At 44.1% G+C, this 21,408-nt stretch overlaps 1 protein-coding gene across 2 annotated transcripts in view; it reads left to right on the plus strand.

The window, feature by feature from the left end:
• Window positions 1-5,011: 5,011 nt before the first annotated feature.
• The window catches only part of LOC129846913 (ubiquitin-conjugating enzyme E2 H), a 34,462-nt gene continuing 18,065 nt past the window's right edge, over window positions 5,012-21,408 (plus strand). Inside the window, exon 1 of one of the 2 annotated variants that reach the window (XM_055914726.1) lies at window positions 5,012-5,271. In XM_055914726.1, coding sequence (XP_055770701.1) covers window positions 5,219-5,271 — 53 coding nt within the window. In that variant the 5' untranslated portion in view covers window positions 5,012-5,218. The remainder of the gene's footprint in view (window positions 5,272-21,408) is intronic. The other variant, XM_055914725.1, reaches the window with a different exon arrangement.

Consider the following 21,408-nt stretch of genomic DNA (forward strand, 5'->3'; position numbering starts at 1 on the left):
TTGTTGCCCGGCTGCATGGTTCGAAAGCGATGAGTTCTTCACGGACATTGCCCACCAAGGAAATTCTGTTCTGAATGCAGTTTTTTAAAAGTGGGTTGACTTTACACTAAACTTAGAACCACAGAATGCAAAGGCACACGGACACTGCCTGGTCTCAGTCCAGCGCCTTGCCTCGTTTGTTTTACCTCCTATGAAGACCGCATGTGCTCTTGTCCTGTGTCTATGGAATATATGAGGGACAAGGACTCTGAAATCTATCCCGGGAGAGAAAGAGCCATCTGGCTTACACTGGAAAAAAAGTCATATGTATTATCTTCAAAGGGTATACTCCATCATGTAGAAGTGTAAACATTTATTTACATTTTTACCCTAAAAGCTGTGAGGAAGTCATTTTTTTTCAGTGCTGTTTCTTCCAGGGAGTATAAAGACGTAGATATAGGATTTCTAAACTTTACGCATACTAAATTTTGTTGTAAAGCAATTTTGTTACACAAATATTTTTAGAAACTTTGAAAAGGCTTTTTGGTTTTGTTTGTTTGCAAGTCTAAAGTGCTAAAGGGAGGGAGCGGGGGAAATCTATTTTTTTTGTAGATGTTAAACCAGGTAGAACAAATCATTTGCCATAGAAGTCAGAGGATGTTTGGGGATAACATTGATTTAGTCTTTCATTCCATTTGCCTTTGTGGTTTTCTTAGCCAATGCAGTCCCTTCTACTGTGCATGTGCTTTTACTCTCCTAAGAGGATTTAATAAAATGTTCCTCTTTCTGCATGTTTATTTTTACTCTGCATTTTATTTTCATGTGTTTCCACGGCATATCCAATTTGTTTTGGAAGGATAAACTAATGACAAATTCAAATGCAGCTTCAAAAGAGAACATGTCGCTGGCACTGTTCCAGTAAATGTGGTCTTAATAAGTAGTTTGGAGAACAAAGCTAAGCTCTGAGCCTGTATCCACATAGCATCTGAGTGCTGATCTAAGATCTGCCCGTATAAACTTGTCAATTATGATCTAAAATGCACAACTGATCCTAGACCAGCACTCCTACTCTTATATGCTTTGTGGATACAGGCCCTGGTTTTGAGTGGCCCTTAGTCTTCTCACAGCAGCGTCTATGACCTACACAATAGCCCTAACTCTTCCCGGGCTGTCCTGTGGTTCCACACTGAAGTACTCAAGGTCAGCCCATTATACATTACAGTGGCAGTGAAGAGTTGCATTTCAGGGTCCTCCCTGGTGGCCATTTTGTCTGCTCTCATTTAAAACCAGACAACATGTGCAGTGTTTTCCTTCACATCTCAGAATCAGCCGAGCTTAGTACTAGTAATGCTGCTCAGGTTGAGGCATAATATGTAGCCTATTAGTCTGACTTACACAACCAATGGTAATATATTAGAAAAAGGGAAAGCAGTTAGTAGAGAAGAAAAACATGGCTGTTATGAGAGCAGCAGCTAACTGAGCTTGTCCTTGGTACATCATTGCATTTATAGCCTTGGTCTTGCTCAGAAATAACTCCCTTGGTTAGGTCCCATCTGTATCCTATGTTGTTGCACAAGTTTCGAGTTATACCGTAATGTTTCTGTTTCTAAGAGGCAATTCAACTGTGAGAAAGCTGGTAGAAATCCTTAACATGTGTTATCTTAAAGGATCCTGGAAAGGTACTAAGTGTGCAGCTAAAACAAACCTGGCAGCGATGCCATTTTGTGGCCTGGCTTCCCCTGCTAGTGTTGCTATGGGGGAGAGAGGCCATAGAAATAGAATGATCCTATCAAGGAATGTTGACTTGAATGGGGATGTCCATTCTGGTCATTTTATTTAGAAGAGAGAGGCTGTGTCCTATGGACTGTCAATGTTAGCTATCTGGGGTCTGCCTTGCCAGTTGCCACCCAACATCTGTGCATTCACCGCTGAGGGAGAGAAGGGGAGTCAAACAAATATGCCACATTATGGGGGTGAATCTGTCTGAAATGGAAGCAATCCCACAGAGAAGAACGTGTCCATAAAAATAATATATTCCTGAACTCAGAACCAAAATACGTAAATCAAATGTTTTTATAAAACCCTTCTTACATCAGCTGATATCTCAGTGTTGTACAGAAACCCAGCCTAAAACCCCAAATAGCAAGCAATGCAGATGTAGAAGCACGAAAGAACTTAAGATATTCACGATTTGATGGATGAGGAATCTGACAAGCGTGCCTTTTAGCTTTTTATTGCATCAAGGATCAATGCAAGCTTTTATATTCAAACACCCATTTAATTAAGATCACTTCATTGCTCAATTACACACAAGGACTTACTGAAATTTGATTTCCACTTTTAACCCAACCCCTCCGAAAGACATACAGTACCAGGCAAAAGTTTGGACACAGCTACTCATTCAAGGTTTTTATTTTATTTTTTACCATTTCCTACATTGTAGAACAATAGTGAAGACATCAAACTATGAAATAACACATATGGAATGTAGTAACTAAAAAAGTGTTAAACAAATCAAAATATATTTTATATTTGAGATTCTTCAAAGTAGCCACCCTTTGCCTTGATGACAGCTCTGCACACTCTTGGCATTCTCTCAATCCAGATTCATGAAGTAGTCACCTGGAATGCTTTTCCAACGGTCTTGAAGGAGTTCCCACATGCTGAGCACTTGTTGGCTGCTTTTCCTTCACTGCGGTCCAACTCATCCCAAACCATCTCAATTGGGTTGAGATCGGGTGATTGTTGAAGCCAGGTCATCTGATGCAGCACTCCATCACTCTCCTTATTGGTCAAATAGCCCTTACACAGCCTGGAGGTGTGTTTTGGGTCATTGTCCTGTTGAAAAAGAAATGATCGTCCCACAAAGCGCAAACCAGATGGGATGGTAGCAATGCTGGTTAAGTGTGCCTTGAATTCTAAATAAATCACTGATAGTGTCCGCAGCAGAGCACCATTACACCACCTACATGCTTCATAGTGGGAACCACACGTGGAGATCATCCATTCTCCTGCTCTGCGTCTCACAAAGACACGGTGGTTGGAACCAAAAATCGCAAATTTGGACTTAAATTTCCACCGGTCTAATGTCCGTTGCTTGTGTTTCTTGGCCCAAGCAAGTCTTTTTTCTTATTGGTGTCCTGTTAGTAGTGGTTTCTTTGCAGCAATTTGACCATGAAGGACTGATTCTGACAAGGTCTCCTCTGAACAGTTGATGTGTCTGTTACTTGAACTCTGTGAAGCAATTATTTGGGCTGCAATCGGAAGTGCAGTTAATTGCCGATTTCTGAGGCTGGTAACTCTAATGAACTTATCCTCTGCAGTGGAAGTAACTCTGGGTCTTCCTGTGGCGGTCCTCATGAGAGCCAGTATCATAGCGCTTGATGGTTTTTGCAACTGCACTTGAAGAAACTTTCAAATTCTTTACATTTTTCAGATAGACTGACCTTCATGTCTTAAAGTAATGTTGGACTGTCATTTCTCTTTGCTTATTTGAGCTGTTCTTGCCACAATATGGACTTGGTCTTTTACCAAATATGGCTATCTTCTGTACACCACCCCTACCTTGTCACAACACAACTGATTGGCTCAAATGCATTAAGAAGGAAAAAAATACACAAATTAACTTTTATCAAGGCACAACTGTTAATTGAAATGCATTCCAGGGTGGTTACTTTTTTAGAATCTGAAATATAAAATATATTTTGATTTGTTTAACACTTTTTTGGTTACTACATGATTTCATATATGTCCTAGTTTGGATGTATTCACTATTTACTATAGAAAATAGTAAAAAATTAAGAAAAACCCTTGAATGAGTAGGTGTGGCCAAACTTTTGACTGGTACTGTACATATACAGGTTTTGGAGAGGGGGCCTGTTCTTGTGGGGGGTTAAGTGCCTTGCTGAAGGGCACAACTGATAGGATTTGATACCAGCAACTGATTGCTCCCTCTCACACACTTACGCTGATTAATGTGGCCCTCTGCTCTATTTCGTATTTTTTTTTTGCCTCTGCAGCGCCTTTGACCTTGTGATTCATGAGTAGGCTGTGTGTGTGTGTGTGTGTGTGTGTGTGTGTGTGTGTGTGTGTGTGTGTGTGTGTGTGGCTGGATTGGGGTTGCGGGTGGACTACACGATGTGCAGTTTGCATTGGGCTGTGGGGAAAGAGATCCTGCTGTCCGACGGTACGTAATGGAATACTCCTTGTGAGAACGGTGTTGTGCCGAAAATCTCCCCGACAGAATTCTAGTTCTTCATTGCTGCAACTTGTTTGCTAGTTGAGATTTCTGCTCTTAACTCCGTTGTCAGTTTACCCTACATTTCACTGATCTTAGTAGCGGAAAGCATTTTTGTCTGCAGTTTTCGTTTTGGCTATTTGTTTCAGGTGTATGTGGCGGTTCTAGCTTGTATGGCGCCCTGGGCGAACCCCCTTCAGCGCCCTGAGTGCGGGCGCCCCGTGCCGCCTCTGGCAAGATGTCGCCTGTACCTAAATCCGCTACTGATATGTATTAGTCTATGAATAAATCTCTGACAAAAAATCGTCATCTCTCCCATGTCTTATTCGACTAATATTTTTGAAAGTGTAAGGATAATAATTCAGCCATAGTTGTTCTGAAATGTTTATTGCTTGCCAACATTTTACTCTCTCCTCTATGTTTAATATAACACACATACATTCATTATTAATTTCGGTTGCCTAATCTGACGTGAAGTTTGTTCAAAAGAAAGTATTTTACTCTGATGTGTACCATAGAATGTATTTGACTCTAGCAACAAAATTAAGGAAATTAGAAGGGGGGTGGGTTCTGGCAGGGGGAGAGAGATAATTCACAGGGAGTGCCATTACCACTTTTTTTTTTTAAAGCAAACACTTTATTTTCATATTAAAATCTCAGTCTATAGTCAAAATAATAGCTTAGCTTTGTGGTAGCTTGTCCATCAAAACATTTTACGTTGATAAATCTGTAAAGACTACTAACACAATTTTGCCATTTATGTTGACGTTTTTTGTCTCGTGTATATGACGCAATCGGCGGAGGGATAGCAGGAGCTTCAGGACAGTGAGAGCTAGGCAGCGAGAGAGAAGGGCTATACGTTGCTTCAGATAGAGTAGGGGACGTGGAAAGATTTCGTTATACGCATTTGCAACGAAAGCAAATGTAAACTTTGGGATAATACAGCTAGACGTTTGAGCTGCCATCACTTTACGACTTGGTGTTCTACAGTGGAATATAAAAATGTCGTCTCCAAGTCCGGGTAAAAGGCGAATGGATACTGACGTGGTGAAACTGTATCCTTTCAGAACATAAACAACAGAAGAATTAAAGCTAGCTGCTAACGTTTTACACTAGTTAGCTAGCGATATTTTTTTTCTGTGGTTTTCCATCTTGCTACAGATGACTAGTAATGACAGCTGCTTGAAATGCATAGTTTGTATAATACATTAATAGCATTGATTATTGCTCACGTTTAATGGCAGTAACGTTAACAATGTCTATTAAAAAAAAGTGTATTTCTAATGCTAGCTAGCTAACGTTACAGTAGATAACTTGGCTTAGGTAGCTAGCTAACGTTACCTTGATGAATTGCATGCCACAGTTAGCTATGATGCCTAGCTAACGTTAGCTAATTAACCAGACCAGGCACAGAGACTGATAGAATGTGTTGCCAAGTTTGTTGATAATTACCTGCTTGTTAGCTTTAGCTATCTTGTTTTTAAACCTTTTAAAATGTTGGAACAAGGAGTATAACGGTAATTAGTTTTTTCAAACCAGCCAGGTGTATAAACAAAGCTCAGTATTTTTGACGTGGTTACAGTAGCTAATAAGCCCAAATAAAAAAATATTGTCCGGCTAGCTAGCTATCGTTACACAAACGGACATCCTGTTGTTTTGCTCGAGTTGACCTAGCTAGCTATCTTAACTTACCTAGTGGAAAATGCAATTTAAACTTAACGATTTTTATAAATTGTATGTATTATTGACCGAAATGACGAACATTGATTAAGACTCAAGCCTGAGGTCATGAAGGCTATTAGCTAAAGCACTTTTTATCCCATTTTCAGGTTGACTTATCATGTTTGTTTACATAACGCTACATGAAAACTGCTTTATTTCGACCATCACTGAGTCTCGAAGGCAAACTAAACGCGAGCCCTATCTGAGATTTAGTCCTCTTCGAAGTATAGCTCGCTATTTTGTTATTTTCTATTAAATTATGAATAACTTATCTATCACGAAAATACTAATCTGTTTATTTGATTAGCTGTTAAGTATGCTTTGCTAGGTAGGCAGAAATATTGGATGTGTATCTATCATAATATGGCTGCATTGCGGAATAGAATAGTTTGCAGAAAAGCTTATTCTCATATTTCGATAACCACTAAAGAACCATTGGCTAGAGAACTACGGCTTAACCATCTAGGATTGTGGGGCTTCATGGACTTGCGTTGTGCTGTCTAATTCTTTACTTTGCTTTCAACAACAACTCGAGAGTTCCCATTTTGTTATAGATCGCTTTCTGCCTTTATACATCTACAAAGAAAAGAACAAAGGCAATTTACAAAACTGTTTTTTAAAGTTCATTTTCGTTGTATATGCCAAAGTGCAGTGCAAAATTATTGAAAAATATTCTAGGCCTATTGAAGTTCCCTGCAAGATTCAGGAGGGGGGAGAACAAGTTTTGTTTTTGTCCCCAGTGTGCCCTGCAGTGGAAGGGAGTTTAATGATTGGGTAGGTCTGTTACTACCCGGAAACCAGTAGAGGGTGGGACTAGGAACAGCTGATTGAGTGACCTCAGTTCTTGTTCAAATATGGGGTTGGAGAAAACCACAAACAAGACTAAGCCCTTCCTCCGCTGAGAGTCACAAAAACAAGTGCTGCAGGGAAAAAGTTGTTGAACAAAGGCAGTTCTTTTCTAGTAGGGTGAAAATGCTTCTTTGTCAATACTTGCTGCTGAACCCTTTGCAGCTCTAGTTAAGCTTTTAGCCTACTTGTGCTTTTTTATTTTGTCATTGGGTGTAGTTTGCCGGAGTTAAATGTGGATAGTGGTCACTTCTAGCAACCGCATTTGTTTCAGCTAGTTTTCGGCTCTTGTCTGTAGCCTGCATGATAGCGATGACAGTGTATTGTGAGCACGCACGAGTGTAGCGCTGTGAAGTGAACCCCAACTGTTCTCTGAAGATGTCACTGTGTCTGTGACGGGTCAGAGCAGGTTTACTCTTACTGGAAGCCACCTGCACAATCACATACAAGGACCTGTGTGTGGGGCATATGTTCAAGAAAAAAAGCTATTTGTGTGCATGCATGGCACGCTTGTGCGTACCTCCATCTACGCTTGAGTTGTCCTTGTTTGTGTATTAGCGGGTTTGGGGTCAGCGAAACTGCGCAGCTGTTTTGTGTGGAGTGTGTCCCTGCAGTAGGCAGCACAGCACAGTCCTCTGTGCTCCAGATCACCACAGCCTCCCCCATGTAACCAAAACCCGAAACTAACGCCATCTTTGGAGAGGGACTTCTTATGGGGCTGACTGACGCCGAGAACAAACCACACACATAATTTGCTGCGGCACAAGAGAGCTTAAAAATCTGGAGCAAGCTCAATAGGGACTTCATGTCAGAATGGCCTGGCCATGTAACATAGGGTTTGAAACTCTTCCTAAGACAGAAAACAAAATGGGGATCTGCCTGTGACGTTGGCACCTACCTCCATAACATGGAATAGGTCAGGTCTGTCCTTCAGATTGAATGAAACAGTCCCAGTAGAGGTATGGAATGTCTTGTGTTACACTTCATGCTGCTGTAGGCGCACTCCCTCTTCTGTTTTTCTCTTCTGTCTCCCCCTCTTCTGTTTCTCTCCTTTCCCTCTTTCCTTCTCCCTCTTGATCACTCACACCACATCAACGCTTGCTGTCTGAGTGGCAATGGATCTTGCATCAGTAATGCCTGCAACATGAAATACCTATAATCTACTACATAAATCCACTTCTATCTACTTTTATATGTGACTGTTATAGCTAAGTTACACTGACTGCTTGAATGTTTCCAGTTAATTGGTGACATACTGTACTGGTTGACCGGTATTTTTCTTTCTCAGCATCTCGTGTAGTGGGAATAAGCCTAACCCTGTGTCCTCACTCCTCTTTCACCTGCCTGGGCAGTACTTCACTGGATGGGCATCTTTTCAACAACATGTAGGCTTTGCATTGATCTGTGAAGGTGCACTTGTGTAGGAAGTGGTGCTCGTGAGGACCTGAGAGAGCCTCATTATTCTGTAATTTACCCTGGCTGTTGATCTGGAAGCCCCCAGGACTAAACAAACAACTGAGTACAATGGGCTATTATCTATAGCACTGTCGCTATACGGAATGACTACAAACTATGGTTTAAAAGACTTGGAGAGAGTTGAACAAAGTTTCCTCTTGTTGTTAAACACATGGACAAAAACATGTGAGCCATTTTTATATTTGAAGGTAGACACTTAGTATTGAGAATAGGTGTAGCCTACACTTAGCCTAGTATTTCAAAGGTACAGTAGACTTAACCCTAAGCACTGAAAGGGTAGAGCTGCAGCTTTCAAGGTGCTTACAAGAAATCCTGCTATGCCCTGCGACGAACCATCAAACAGGCAAAGTGTCAATACAGGGTTAAGATTGATTCATACTACACCGTCTCCAACGCTCGTCTTATGTGGCAGGGCTTGCAAACTATTACAGACTACAAAGGGAAGCACAGCCGCGTGCTGCCCAGTGACACAAGCCTACCAGGCGAGCTAAACTTCTTCTATGCTCGCTTCGAGGCAAGCTACACTGAGGCATGCATGATAGCATCAGCTGTTCCGGATGACTTTGTGATCACGCTCTCCATAGCCGACGTGAGTAAGACCTTTAAACAGGTCAACATATACAAGGCTGCAGGGCCAGACAGATTACCAGGACGTGTGCTCCGGGCATGTGCTGACCAACTGGCAGGTGTCTTCACTGACATTTTCAACATGTCCCTGATTGAGTCTGTAATACCAACATGTTTCAAGCAGACCACCATAGTCCCTGTGCCCAAGAACACAAAGGCAACCTGCCTAAATGACTACAGACCCGTAGCACTCACGTCCGTAGCCATGAAGTGCTTTGAAAGGTTGGTAATGGCTCACATCAACACCATTATCCCAGAAAGCACTCCAATTTGCATACCGCCCAAACAGATCCACAGATGATGCAATCTCTATTGCACTCCAAACTGCCCTTTCCCACCTGGACAAAAGGAACACTTATGTGAGAATGTTATTCATTGACTACAGCTCAGCGTTCAACACCATAGTACCCTCAAAGCTCATCACTAAGCTAAGGATCCTGGGACTAAACACCTCCCTCTGCAACTGGATCCTGGACTTCCTGACGGGCCGCCCCCAGGTGATGAGGGTAATTAGCAACACATCTGATCCTCAACACTGGAGCTCCACAGGGGTGCATGCTCAGTCCCCTCCTGTACTCCCAATTCACCCACAACTGCATGGCCAGGCACGACTCCAACACCATCATTAAGTTTGCAGACGACACAACAGTGTTAGGCCTGATCAATGACGAGACAGCCTATAGGGAGGAGGTCAGAGACCTGGCCGGGTGGTGCCAGAATAACAACATATCCCTCAATGTAACCAATACTAAGGAGATGATTGTGGACTACAGGAAAAGGAGGACCGAGCATGCCCCCATTCCCATCGACGGGGCTGTAGTGGAGCAGGTTGAGAGCTTCAAGTTCATTGTTGTCCACATCAACATCAAACTAGAATGGTCCAAACACACCAAGACAGTTGTGAAGAGGGCACGACAATACCTATTCCCCCTCAGGAAACTAAAAAGATTTGTCATGGGTCCTGAGATCCTCAAAAAGTTCTACAGCTGCAACATCGAGAGCATCCTGACTGGTTGCATCACTGCCTGGTACGGCAATTGCTTGGCCTCTGACCGCAAGGCACTACAGAGGGTAGTGCGTACGGCCCAGTACATCACTGGGGCTAAGAAGGCCCTAAAAATTGTCAAAGACCCCAGCCACTCCAGTCATAGACTGTTCTCTCTACTACCGCATGGCAAGCGGTACCGGAGTGCCAAGTCCAGGACAAAAAGGCTTCTCAACAGTTTTTACCCTCAAGCCATAAGACTCCTGAACAGGTAATCAAATGGCTACCTGGACTATTTGCATTGTGTGCCCCCCTCAACCCCTCTTTTTACACTGCTGCTACTCTGTTTATCATATATGCATAGTCACTTTACTACCTCAATTGTGCCGACCAACTAGTGCTCCCGCACATTGGCTAACCGGGCTATCTGCATTGTGTCCCGCCACCCACCAACCCATCTTTTACGCTACTGCTACTCTTCGTTCATCATATATGCATAGTCACTTAAACCATATCTACATGTACATACTACCTCAATCAGTCTGACTAACCGGTGTCTGTATGTAGCCTCGCTACTGTATATAGCCTCGCTACTGTATATAGCCTGTCTTTTTACTATTGTTTTATTTCTTTACTTACCTATTGTTCACCTAACACCTTTTTTTGCACTATTGGTTAGAGCCTGTAAGTAAGCGTTTCACTGTAAGGTCTACACCTGTTGTATTCGGCGCACGTGACAAATAAACTTTGATTTGATTTGAAGTTGTGCTCGCAGTAGCAACAAGGGAAGATAACTTTTCTGAAGGTGCCCTTTAACATGTAGGGAACTTCTTCCTTACGTCGTTTTTTCTGATGTTGCCCATCTTGTGTTGTACTGAGTCGGTGACACATTTTCATTACTTGAGAGTTAATCAGGATATGGATATTTTATTTGTATTATTATGTATATTCATAACCAGACATTGTTGTGTAAGGTTAAACCTCTCTCAGGCTGGGCTGGATAGGGCCTGAATCCCTAACTGAAAGCCCATAATAAGTGATTGGATAGCGGTTCTCTGAAGCATGTCGGACAGCCAGTGAATCTTCAGGGAGGCTGTGCTATGGGAGCCTGGGGCTGTGTTTTCATGTGCTTCGCTGGGCTGAGTTATCCGTCATCATTCCTGGAGTCGCCTGCCTCAAGGTCCGTCACTCAACTCAGCATCTTTTTGTGCGTGGGGGAAGGGGTCCGTTGGGTGAGGTGGTCTGTGTGCATGTGTTACATTGTGTCTTTGCTGAAGTGACCCCAGAAGTGAGGGAGCGAAGGGTTGGGCTGGCAGGAACGCTTCCCTTCTTGTTAGACATTGTGTGGGTCCCATTCCACTGCACACATATCCCAAGCAATGAGTCAATCAGGCAGTCACTGAGTGGAATACCAATTCTGGGCTTTTGCTGTCCCGGGTTTGGCCCCGTTGTGCCCCCTCGTCTGACATCCGGCCCTCATCAGCACGCCTTTGTCTGCCCTTACAGGAACCGTGTGACCCCCCCATCCCTCCCTCTGCTGCTGTGTTAGTCCATGTGATGCCACATTGAACAGGTCCTTCACTGCATGGCGCCTTTGTTACAGGCCTGCACTAACTAGATTGCTGGCACACTGTAGGGAAGGAGCCAGTGGTTTTGTGTGGTGACTGAGACAAGGAGAAAAGGCTCCTGTTGAATCAGTGGGGACAATGAGAAAGGCCTATTGGGTATAATAGTAAGTCATATTTACCCTGCTGTATTACATTTGTGATGCTGTTTTACACTTTCAAACATTAGACCCCCACAGCCTACCGTCTTGTTTTCGCATTGGTCAATATTTGTAACGGTCTTCGTTACGATTCGTAAATCTGTTTCAGGGTTCTATAGCAGGGGCCCAGACCTGAGTGACGGGCTGTGTTTTCCAGGGTCTTGGATCAGGGCATCTGTGACAGTGGGAGATTTGAGGCCCTCTGTAATCCCACAGCGCTAACTGTAAAGGCTTCCTGCACGCATGGCTGAGTCGTCTCAGAAGAACAGATGGACTCCAGTTCCTGTCTTTGTCTCCCAACATTTGCTGCTGCTGCTGCTGTTGCTGCTGCGTGTACATGGCTTGTCCTGTCCAACGGTTTGAAACACTAGGTTACATGTTAATCATTCTCTGGAATAGCAATGTTACCTTATTACAGCGTGCTCCATAGCCCATCAGCTGGTTAAATAGAAGTGGAATGAGAGTGAAGTTAATGTGTACAGTAATCCGTCCTATCAACACTTCCCTGGACTGTATCTGGTGATGGGGAGCTCTCTGTGGCTCTCCCTGGATCAGCTTACTAAAAGCAGCCCCTGTCGTGTGTGTTTTTGTGCAATGATTAATTTCACTCCCTTTCCAGCTCCCCGACAAAGGCTGCTGCTAGCTACAGCCGTATCCACCCCACAACAAGCTGCCAAAGATGTCTTCTCTCTGTCCACATCTCCTTTATTCTTAGCTACAGTGAGCAGCACTCTTTAAGCAATCGCCTAGCGTTTTGTTTTTCTCAGCCCTCTCCATTCAAAGTAATGCAATCACAAGCCTGCCTGCTTATGGATGGATGCCTGGTTTGGTTGTTTGATCGTACGTGGCACAATGCTCTGTAAATAGATAGTTCATCTAGTGAGGGGGAGAGTGGCGTGGAGTGCTCACTCAGGGAGGGAGTCATTATTACTGCAGTGGGGGGGATTTCACACCAGAGAGGAGACAGAGAGAGAGCTAGGCCCTGGAAAGTGCCTGTAGTGTAGCTCACTGATCTAGCTAGCTCTCTCTGTTCCCAGACATGATCCTGTGCTGTGGTAAACATGCTGCGTTGTTGCAGAAGGTAGGTCCCTAAATGGCAGGTAATCCAAAGAAAGAAGACTAGTAGATTGTTGCAGATAGAAATGACATGAGCTGACATGATTCCTTATTCTACATGTCGAAGTGGCATGTTTGTTCTACATAACATATTTCTATCTGAATGTTCCATAATGCTGTGCGTGCCCCAGGACTGTTCTGTTAGTCAGTGTTGTTTCTGGGTCACACAGGTTTAGCCTTTAGTGGTTTTGTAATGTAGCTCTGTCACAGGCAGCCCCACCCCAAGGGGTAGATGGTACCACCAGGGACAGGGAGGTACTATCAAGGCCTCTATCACCAGGCTGGGTGTGTCTCTCTAGGCCTGGCTGCTAGAGAGCGCCTGGGAAAGGCTGGATCAATTGGTCTAGCAGTCTCAAATCATATACGCTATATAATTTCATCCAATAAAATCTGATGTATCACGATTCTATATCACAATTCAATACTGCAATTTAGTGATTTGATGTTCCAAACACATTGCTTACCATAGTAGGCTATGTCTGCTGCAGAGGTTCAAGAGAGAACCATGAGATATTTGATTACAAATATATGTATATTGCTGATAACATGTTGCCATTTGGGCCTCTGGAGCAAAAGTAGGGGGATCCACTTCTCCTTAATTACTCCATGTTGTTTTTTAACCATATCAGACGTGTGACCCATCCAAAGTACAGTCTGTGACCATGTAGCATAGTAGAGTCTGTGACCAGTACATCTCCAGCACGTACCATAGAAGAGTCTGTGACCAGTACATCTCCAGCACGTACCATAGTAGAGTCTGTGACCAGTACATCTCCAGCACGTACCATAGTAGAGTCTGTGACCAGTACATCTCCAGCACGTACCATAGTAGAGTCTGTGACCAGTACATCTCCAGCACGTACCATAGTAGAGTCGGTGACCAGTACATCTCCAGCACGTACCATAGTAGAGTCTGTGACCAGTACATCTCCAGCACGTACCATAGTAGAGTCTGTGACCAGTACATCTCCAGCACGTACCATAGTAGAGTCTGTGACCAGTACATCTCCAGCACGTACCATAGTAGAGTCTGTGACCAGTACATCTCCAGCACGTACCATAGTAGAGTCTGTGACCAGTACATCTCCAGCACGTACCATAGTAGAGTCTGTGACCAGTACATCTCCAGCACGTACCATAGTAGAGTCTGTGACCAGTACATCTCCAGCATGTACCATAGTAGAGTCGGTGACTAGTACATTTTCAGCACGTAGCATGGCAGCATTCTACTGCTTGTACTCCACTTCACTCCTCATGCCTCAGTGGGGAAATGCAGTTGGTTATAGATGAGATTTAAATAGAATTGGAATGCCTGAAGCTAGATGACAAGTTAGTAAGATTGCTGTGTATTATACAGTTAGTCTCAGGGTATAGAATTAAATAGACCATGTTATGTTTCTCTGTCCCAGTGTCTTGAAGATGAGCTCTGTGATATCCACTTCTTTTGAGATGCAAGGACCAGTGGAAGTAGGGAAATCAGTCCCTTAAATGTTGTTGAGCTTAACTTGTTGACTTCTATAGGTCACTGTTTCTAGAGAAAGCTAAATGGGCCTATACGTTACTGTAGGTGCCATATTCAGTTCACATCAAAGCTGCCAGTCTTGGATGAAAACGTATCCAGGTACACACTACCATTCAAAAGTTGGGTCACTTAGAAATGTCCTTGTTTTTGAAAGAAAAGCACTTTTTTTGTCCATTTAAAATAACATCAAATTGATCAGAAATACAGTGTAGACATTGTTAATGTAAAAACGGAAGATCTCGTACAACGCTATGTACTACTCCCTTCACAGAACAGCGCATCCCGCAGTCGCCTCTTCACTGTTGACGTTGAGACTGGTGTTTTGCGGGTACTATTTAATGAAGCTGCCAGTTGAGGACTTGTGAGGCGTCTGTTTCTCAAACTAGACACTAAATGTACTTGTCCTCTTTCTCAGTTGTGCACCGGGGCCACCCACTCCTTTCTATTCTGGTTAGAGACAGTTTGTACTGCTCTGTGAAGGGAGTAGTACACAGCGTTGTACCAGATCTTCAGTGTCTTGGCAATTTCTCGCATGGAATAGCCTTAATTTCCCAGAACAAGAATAGACTGACAAGTTTCATAAGAAAGTTCTTTGTTTCTGGTCATTTTGAGCCTGTAATTGAGCCCACAAATGCTGATGCTCCAGATACTCAACTAGTCTAAAGATGGCCAGTATTATTGCTTCTTTAATCAGAACAACAGTTTTCAGCTATGCTAACATAATTGCAGAAGGGTTTTCTGATGATCAATTAGCCTTTTAAAATGATAAACCTGGATTAGCTAACACAACGTGCCATTGGAACACAGGAGTGATGGTTGCTGATAATGGTCCTCTGTACGCCTGTGTAGATATTCCATAAAAAGTCAGCCGTTTCCAGCTACAATAGTCATTTACACCATTAACATTGTCTACACTGTATTTCTGATCAATTTGATGTTATTTTAATGGACAAAACATTTGCTTTTCAAAAACAAGGACATTTCTAAGTGACCCCAAACATTTGAACAGTAGTGTATATTTGGGATTTGTACAAGAAAAATCTAAGTGCGCCTGACCATCTGGTCATGTAAAACCCCCTGTACTGTAGAAAATAGTATCTGTGGAGAAATGCCGTCATACCCTGTCCTTCAGATGAATAGACATGTTTCTCCTCAGTCTTTCCCGTTTATTTGACTCCGGTGTTGGTTTTAGACGGTTTCCTTTTGGATTAGATTTTGCTGCTCCTTTTCAATACTGAATTGTGAGGAAACGGAGAACAACTAAGTGGCAACTTGGTTTATTCTAGGCCAAAAGCTATACGATCATCCAAGTTACAATTTAGGCTTGGGGTTACTGAATGGGTGGTGGGAAGCCCTAGGTTGCGTCCCAAATCTCACTCTATTCCCTACATAGTGCACTACTTTTAACACGAGCCCCATGGGATGCAGCTCTAGTCTAAGAGACTGGAGTTGTCCTGCACAACAGGGCTCCAGTTGAGAAGCCCCATAGCAGTGTTGGAGGAGTGTTGGGACAGTGAGTAAAAGTCGACACAAAACCCTTCCCTGAGGCGAGGGCAGGAAAGGGAAGTGGGAACAGCTGGTGGAAGGCTGCAGCAGTCCCACTCCCTCCTACCGTGGCACCCCACCTGCATTCACTTATCACTGCAGACCAGGGAGTGGAGGAGGGAGGACGACAACACCTAGCACTTCAATGATATGGCCTTTTCACAGCCTGATTTCCAAGTTTGTTACATTGACATTGCTTAGGCTAATTGCTTTGCTGCTCTTAAAGCAAAAGCCTAATAGCCTGTCTCAGTAACTGGTCTTTAACTTTCGCATTTTTTGCGAATCATTCAAGACAGCCTGTCTTAAAAAATGTATATATATATATTTCACCATTATTTAACCAGGTAGGCTAGTTGAGAACAAGTTCTCATTTGTAACTGCGACCTGGCCAAGATAAAGCAAAGCAGTTCGACACATACAACAACACAGAGTTACACATGGAATAAACAAACTTAGTCAATAATACAGTAGAAAAGTCTATATACAGTGTGTGCAAATGAGGTAAGATAAGGGAGGTAAGGCAATAAATAGGCCATGGTGGCGAAGTAATTACAATATAGCAATTAAACACTGGAATGGTAGATGTGCAGAAGATGAATGTGCAAGTAGAGATAATGGGGTGCAAAGGAGCAAGATAGATAGATGAATACAGTATGGGGATGAGGTAGTTGGATGGGCTATGCACAGGTGCAGTGATCTGTGAGCTGCTCTGACAACTGGTGCTTAAAGCTAGTGAGGGAGAAATGTCTCTCCAGCTTCAGTGATTTTTGCAGTTCATTCCAGTCATTGGCAGCAGAGAACTGGAAGGAAAGGTGGCCAAAGGAAGACTTGGCTTTGGGGATGAACAGTGAGATATACCTGCTGGAGCGCGTGCTACGGGTGGGTGCTGCTAAGGTGACCAGTGAGTTGAGATAAGGCGGGGCTTTACCTAGCAGAGACTTGTAGATAACCTGGAGCCAGTGGGTGTCTAAGTGTTGATGAAAGTAAAATGGCTGACTTGGTGGCTCCTCAGAAGTTTGGCTATGCTACCGCCCTTGAAGCCTGTGAAGGCACAAGGCCTATATACTCCAGAGGCTGCTAGCTCTGTGAACCCAGCTCTGTCAGTGCAGGCTAATGCTTGGCTAACTCTCCAGCTAACAGCTGCAGTCATGTCCGTGATTCAATAAGGAGTTAATGAACAATAAGGGCGGATGAAGTGATAGATCAGGGCGGGGGGAGAGAGAGGAGCAGGTCACTGGAGTTTCCTGCCGGTGTACTATGGGGAGTTTTAGTTTGGCGGCGAGCAGATTTAATCACGCTCGGAATGGCCCTACTTTTCCTCGTGTTGCCGTGGACTCGGTCGAGGACTGTTGCCATGCCATACTGGTAGCCTGTGTTGTGTTTTGTGTTCCTAGACTCAGTGTAGTGAGGTCACTCACAGTAATCCTGCTTGGCATTGGCACATGGCAACACTTCTGTCTTTCTCTCTCTCTATAATGCCCTATGTCAGAGAGTGGACCTGTCATGTGAGAAAGGACAGCATTGTTGCTGGCTTATTTTTGTGGAGTTCAGCACTCTGTCCTAATATTGGCTCTTCTTTTTTGAACTTGCGTCTTTCTCTAGTTCTTCCTCTCTCCGTCTTCCTCCTCACCCTTAAGGACTTCTTTGTTTCCTGCCTTTCATCTGCAAGGCCTTTGATTGCACATTGGGGCCCAGAGAGAGAGGGGGTGTGTTCAGAAGCACTATTCACCAGTGAACATTGGTGAAAGGTGCCGGTGCACATCTGAGAAGGGCATCTGAGTTCACCCTTTCAAATTAGTCATTTGCTCTATCCTGCCTGGAGTGCAAGATGGGAAGGGTTTGCTGTTTTGGGTCTATTCTCTTGGTCCTTTAAGCCAGGCAAGCTCAATCAAGCACAAATAATGTAGGTAATCCATGTAGGCAGGTAATCAGGGGGTAATTAATGAGCTGACCATGGCATGGGTAGTTGGTAAATATTTGTCCTGCAGCACAAGGCCGGTGTAAAGTGGTACAGTGTTCCAAATGGCACCCTATTCCCTACATAGTGCACTACTTTTTACCAGAGCTCTACTGGAGCCCTATTCCCTACATAGTGCACTATTTTTCACCAGAGCCCTACTGGAGCCCTATTCCCTACATAGTGCACTACCTTTCACCAGAGCCCTACTGGAGCCCTGGCATGAATGGAGGGAGGAGTATGCTGCCTGCCAGCCCTTGGCCTCTGCTCTGCTCTCTCAGCACCTTTATGGTTCATCATCATCCTCTTCTCACTCACACACAGTGACATTACTGCAGCCATCGGCCTTGCAGTGTGCTGTGATGTCATTTGGATTTGTTATGATCACCAGATCTGCCGTGAGGCTAGGTCAGCATTCACCAGGATGATCTCTCTCTGTCTCTCTGTCTCTCTGTCTGTCTGTTTTCTCTTTTTTATTTTTTTATAAATATCTTGGCTCTGCAAGAATTTGGAAGTGGGCCTGATACACTCCACAGCATGGGACAGCCATCTATCTTCTGTCTGTTTATGTTGGTGGGAGTTCGATCAGGAGATGTTTTTGTCTGGTCTGCATTCCTCTTGAAGAGAGCTCACTTCACCTCAGTGTTCAGCCAATGTCGTGTCAGGTCTCTGAAGAACTTCCCCATTACTTTGCTTTCTAAAGAGGGAAAATGTTTGAGTGGTTACACCACGTTACAGCACATAGCCATTTATGATAATTATCGTGTTTTCAGTCTTTTTGCTCCGGGGATATTTTTACTCCGGGTGGGTCAGAGAGGGACGATAGTATTGGTCAGAATGGCCTGAGGGGCTAGGCCCTTAGGCAAGACGTGATGTCTAGACCAGACCAAACCAGTGTTGGTGAGTGTCCAAACAGAATACATTAAAAAACATGTCTGTTGTCTCACAGGGAAGCCGATTGATTGGGCCCCTGAGATATTAGATTATGTGTGTGCGTAACGGGATATTGACCTAATGGCCCTCCGCAGATTATGACTAAATCTATACAGATCCCAGGTGGGGGGATAGAGGGGTGACGAGATGGGAGAAAACAGGAGGGATGAAAGGAAGGATAGGGTGAGTTAGCGACTGCTTCTCCTGTGTCACCATCATGACATATGTCAAACTGGAGTTAGTGGAAGTTCGTATGGAATTGTTAGTAAATTGCAGTAGGACTTGAGAGGCAAGGTAAACCTGCTCATCTCCCTCTGTTTTAGTAGCTGTCAGGCTGCATAGCCAACTGTCTTCTGCTGCATCAGTCAGTGTAACAGTTGGAGTTTAGGCAGGTTAGTAGCCCAACACCCTCTTAACACCTGAGCTGCCCTCACATCACTGTGTGTGTGGAGTTGACAATGACATGGTTTTATTTTCTTGCCAGGAAGAATGAGTGAATAAACTGCTACATAGCTTCCTGGGCTGTCTCAATATAAAAAAAACAGTGGGATCTGACTGTAAAACTGTTACTAAATCATGACGGACGGTGAGACCCTTGAATCCATCGGCGGACGGGTTCGTTCACAGGCCACTGGGTATGGAGGCAGAGAGAGAGTGTGTGTTTCTTCCTGTGTGAATGTATTTTTAGTTTTTGTATATGCAGGTTTCGTGTGTGTTTTGTGTTCATGTCTTTCTGTCGTGTGTGTTTTGTGTTCATGTCTTGCTGTCGTGTGTGTTTTGTGTTCATGTCTTGCTGTCGTGTGTGTTTTGTGTTCATGTCTTGCTGTCGTGTGTGTGACCCAGACAAAGACAGTAGGTCCTCTGCCACGTGTGATTGGGCCAGGCAGGGCTGGTGTTGGCAGGCCGACTCTGCTCTGTAGGAGATGTAGCTCTATCACCTGTTTAGTGGCCGTGCTCAATATGCCCAGTGTCAGTTAGTCTGTGAGGCGTCTGCTGGTCACTACTGCTGACTCAACCCCATTAATAACCCTAACCCCCTTCTCCTCCTCCCTACCCTCCAGCACATCCCTTTCCCATCCTCAAGGGGAACTTTTGTCTCCTAGTTAACACACTAGTAATTCCCTACTGGTAGATTCCCCTGACATGAAGGCTGGATTAACATGGAGATAAAGACAAAGAGTAGGCTTGAGCTTTCTGATAAAACAACCATTTTGATCCCTTGTCTTGAATTGTGTTCAGACAGACTCCTATAGACAAGTACAGCACATGAAGGGTTTGTTTTGTCAATAGTGGCTACTCATAAGTGTGTACATTGTGTCCTCGTTAAGGGATAAGTACTAGGCTGACATGCTGATCAGACCGCACACGCACCATCACTCGCATGTTGATGTTGTCCCCCCACACCAGACGCGATCAGGACACGCAGGTTGAAATATCAATACTCTCAATCAACGATATTAATTTGGGGACAGGTCAAAAAGCATTAAACATTTATGGTAAGTTAGCTAGCTAGCTTGCTGTTGTCCTGGGATATCAACATTGGGCTGTTATTTTACCTGAAATGCACAAGGTCCTCTACTCCGATAATTAAGTCACAGTTAAAAGGGTCAACAGAGCCCGTTTCTAGTAATCTCTCGTCCTTCAAGCGTCTTTGGACTTGATATGACGGTTGGCAACCACCTTTAATGTGCATTACCACTACCGACTGGAGTGTGAACTTCAGTTCGTTTTTCCATCACCCGGCCTCTCCACTGGTGCAGTGGTCTAAAGCACTGCATCACAGTGCTAGCTGTGCCATTAGAAATTCTGGGTTTGAGTCCAGGCACTGTTGCCGCGACCGGGAGACCCATGGTGAGGCGCACAATTGTCACAGTGTCCGGTTTAGGGGAAGGTTTGGCCGGCAGGTATGTCCTTGTCCCATCGCGCACTAGCAACTCCTGTGGCGGGACGGGTGTAGTGCATGCTGACATGGTCGCCAGGTGTATGGTGTTTCGTCCTACACACTGGTGCGGCTGGCTTCCAGGTTAAGTGGGCATTGGGTCATGAAGCAGTGCGGCTTGGTTGTGTTTCGGAGGACGCATGGCTCTCGACCTTCAACTCTCCCGAGTCGTCCGTACGGGAGTTGCAGCGATTAGACAAGACTGTAACTATCAATTGGATACCACAACATTAGAGAGATAAAGGGATAAAATATATATTTTTATTCTTTCAATCACCAATGTGGGTATATGCTCCTAATAACCAATGAGATGGCACGTGGGTATATGCTCCTAAACAAAACAACGAGAGGCGGGACTTGCAGCGAGTCAAGCGTCACAAACGAAGCCAAGTTCTAATTTAGTGCCTGGCTACGCAGACGCGCATGAGCAGTGTGGCTGCAATGATTGAGTGACATGTATGTGAAAAATTTATTTTGTGACGCAAGCGGTGTGGTCAGCGTGTTAGCTGTATTGCTGGCTGGCTGCGGTTTCCTTTAACTTCATCAAATCAACTGATGTCTGTGTTGTATTAGACTCTGTCAAAGCCTTGTTTTGAAATTGTGTCATCCAAAATGGCTATCGGTTGCTACCCAACACACTACAGTACTTCCTTTCTGAGAGCAACACTTCTTGTGACATGTCGGGACTCACTCAATCTGCCCTTGCATGTTCCGCAGAGCTTAAAATAACCTTCAGTTTGATTTAACCCTTTGGGGGTG

Source organism: Salvelinus fontinalis, unplaced genomic scaffold (assembly GCF_029448725.1).
Source record: "Salvelinus fontinalis isolate EN_2023a unplaced genomic scaffold, ASM2944872v1 scaffold_0648, whole genome shotgun sequence".
Lineage (NCBI taxonomy): Eukaryota > Metazoa > Chordata > Actinopteri > Salmoniformes > Salmonidae > Salvelinus > Salvelinus fontinalis.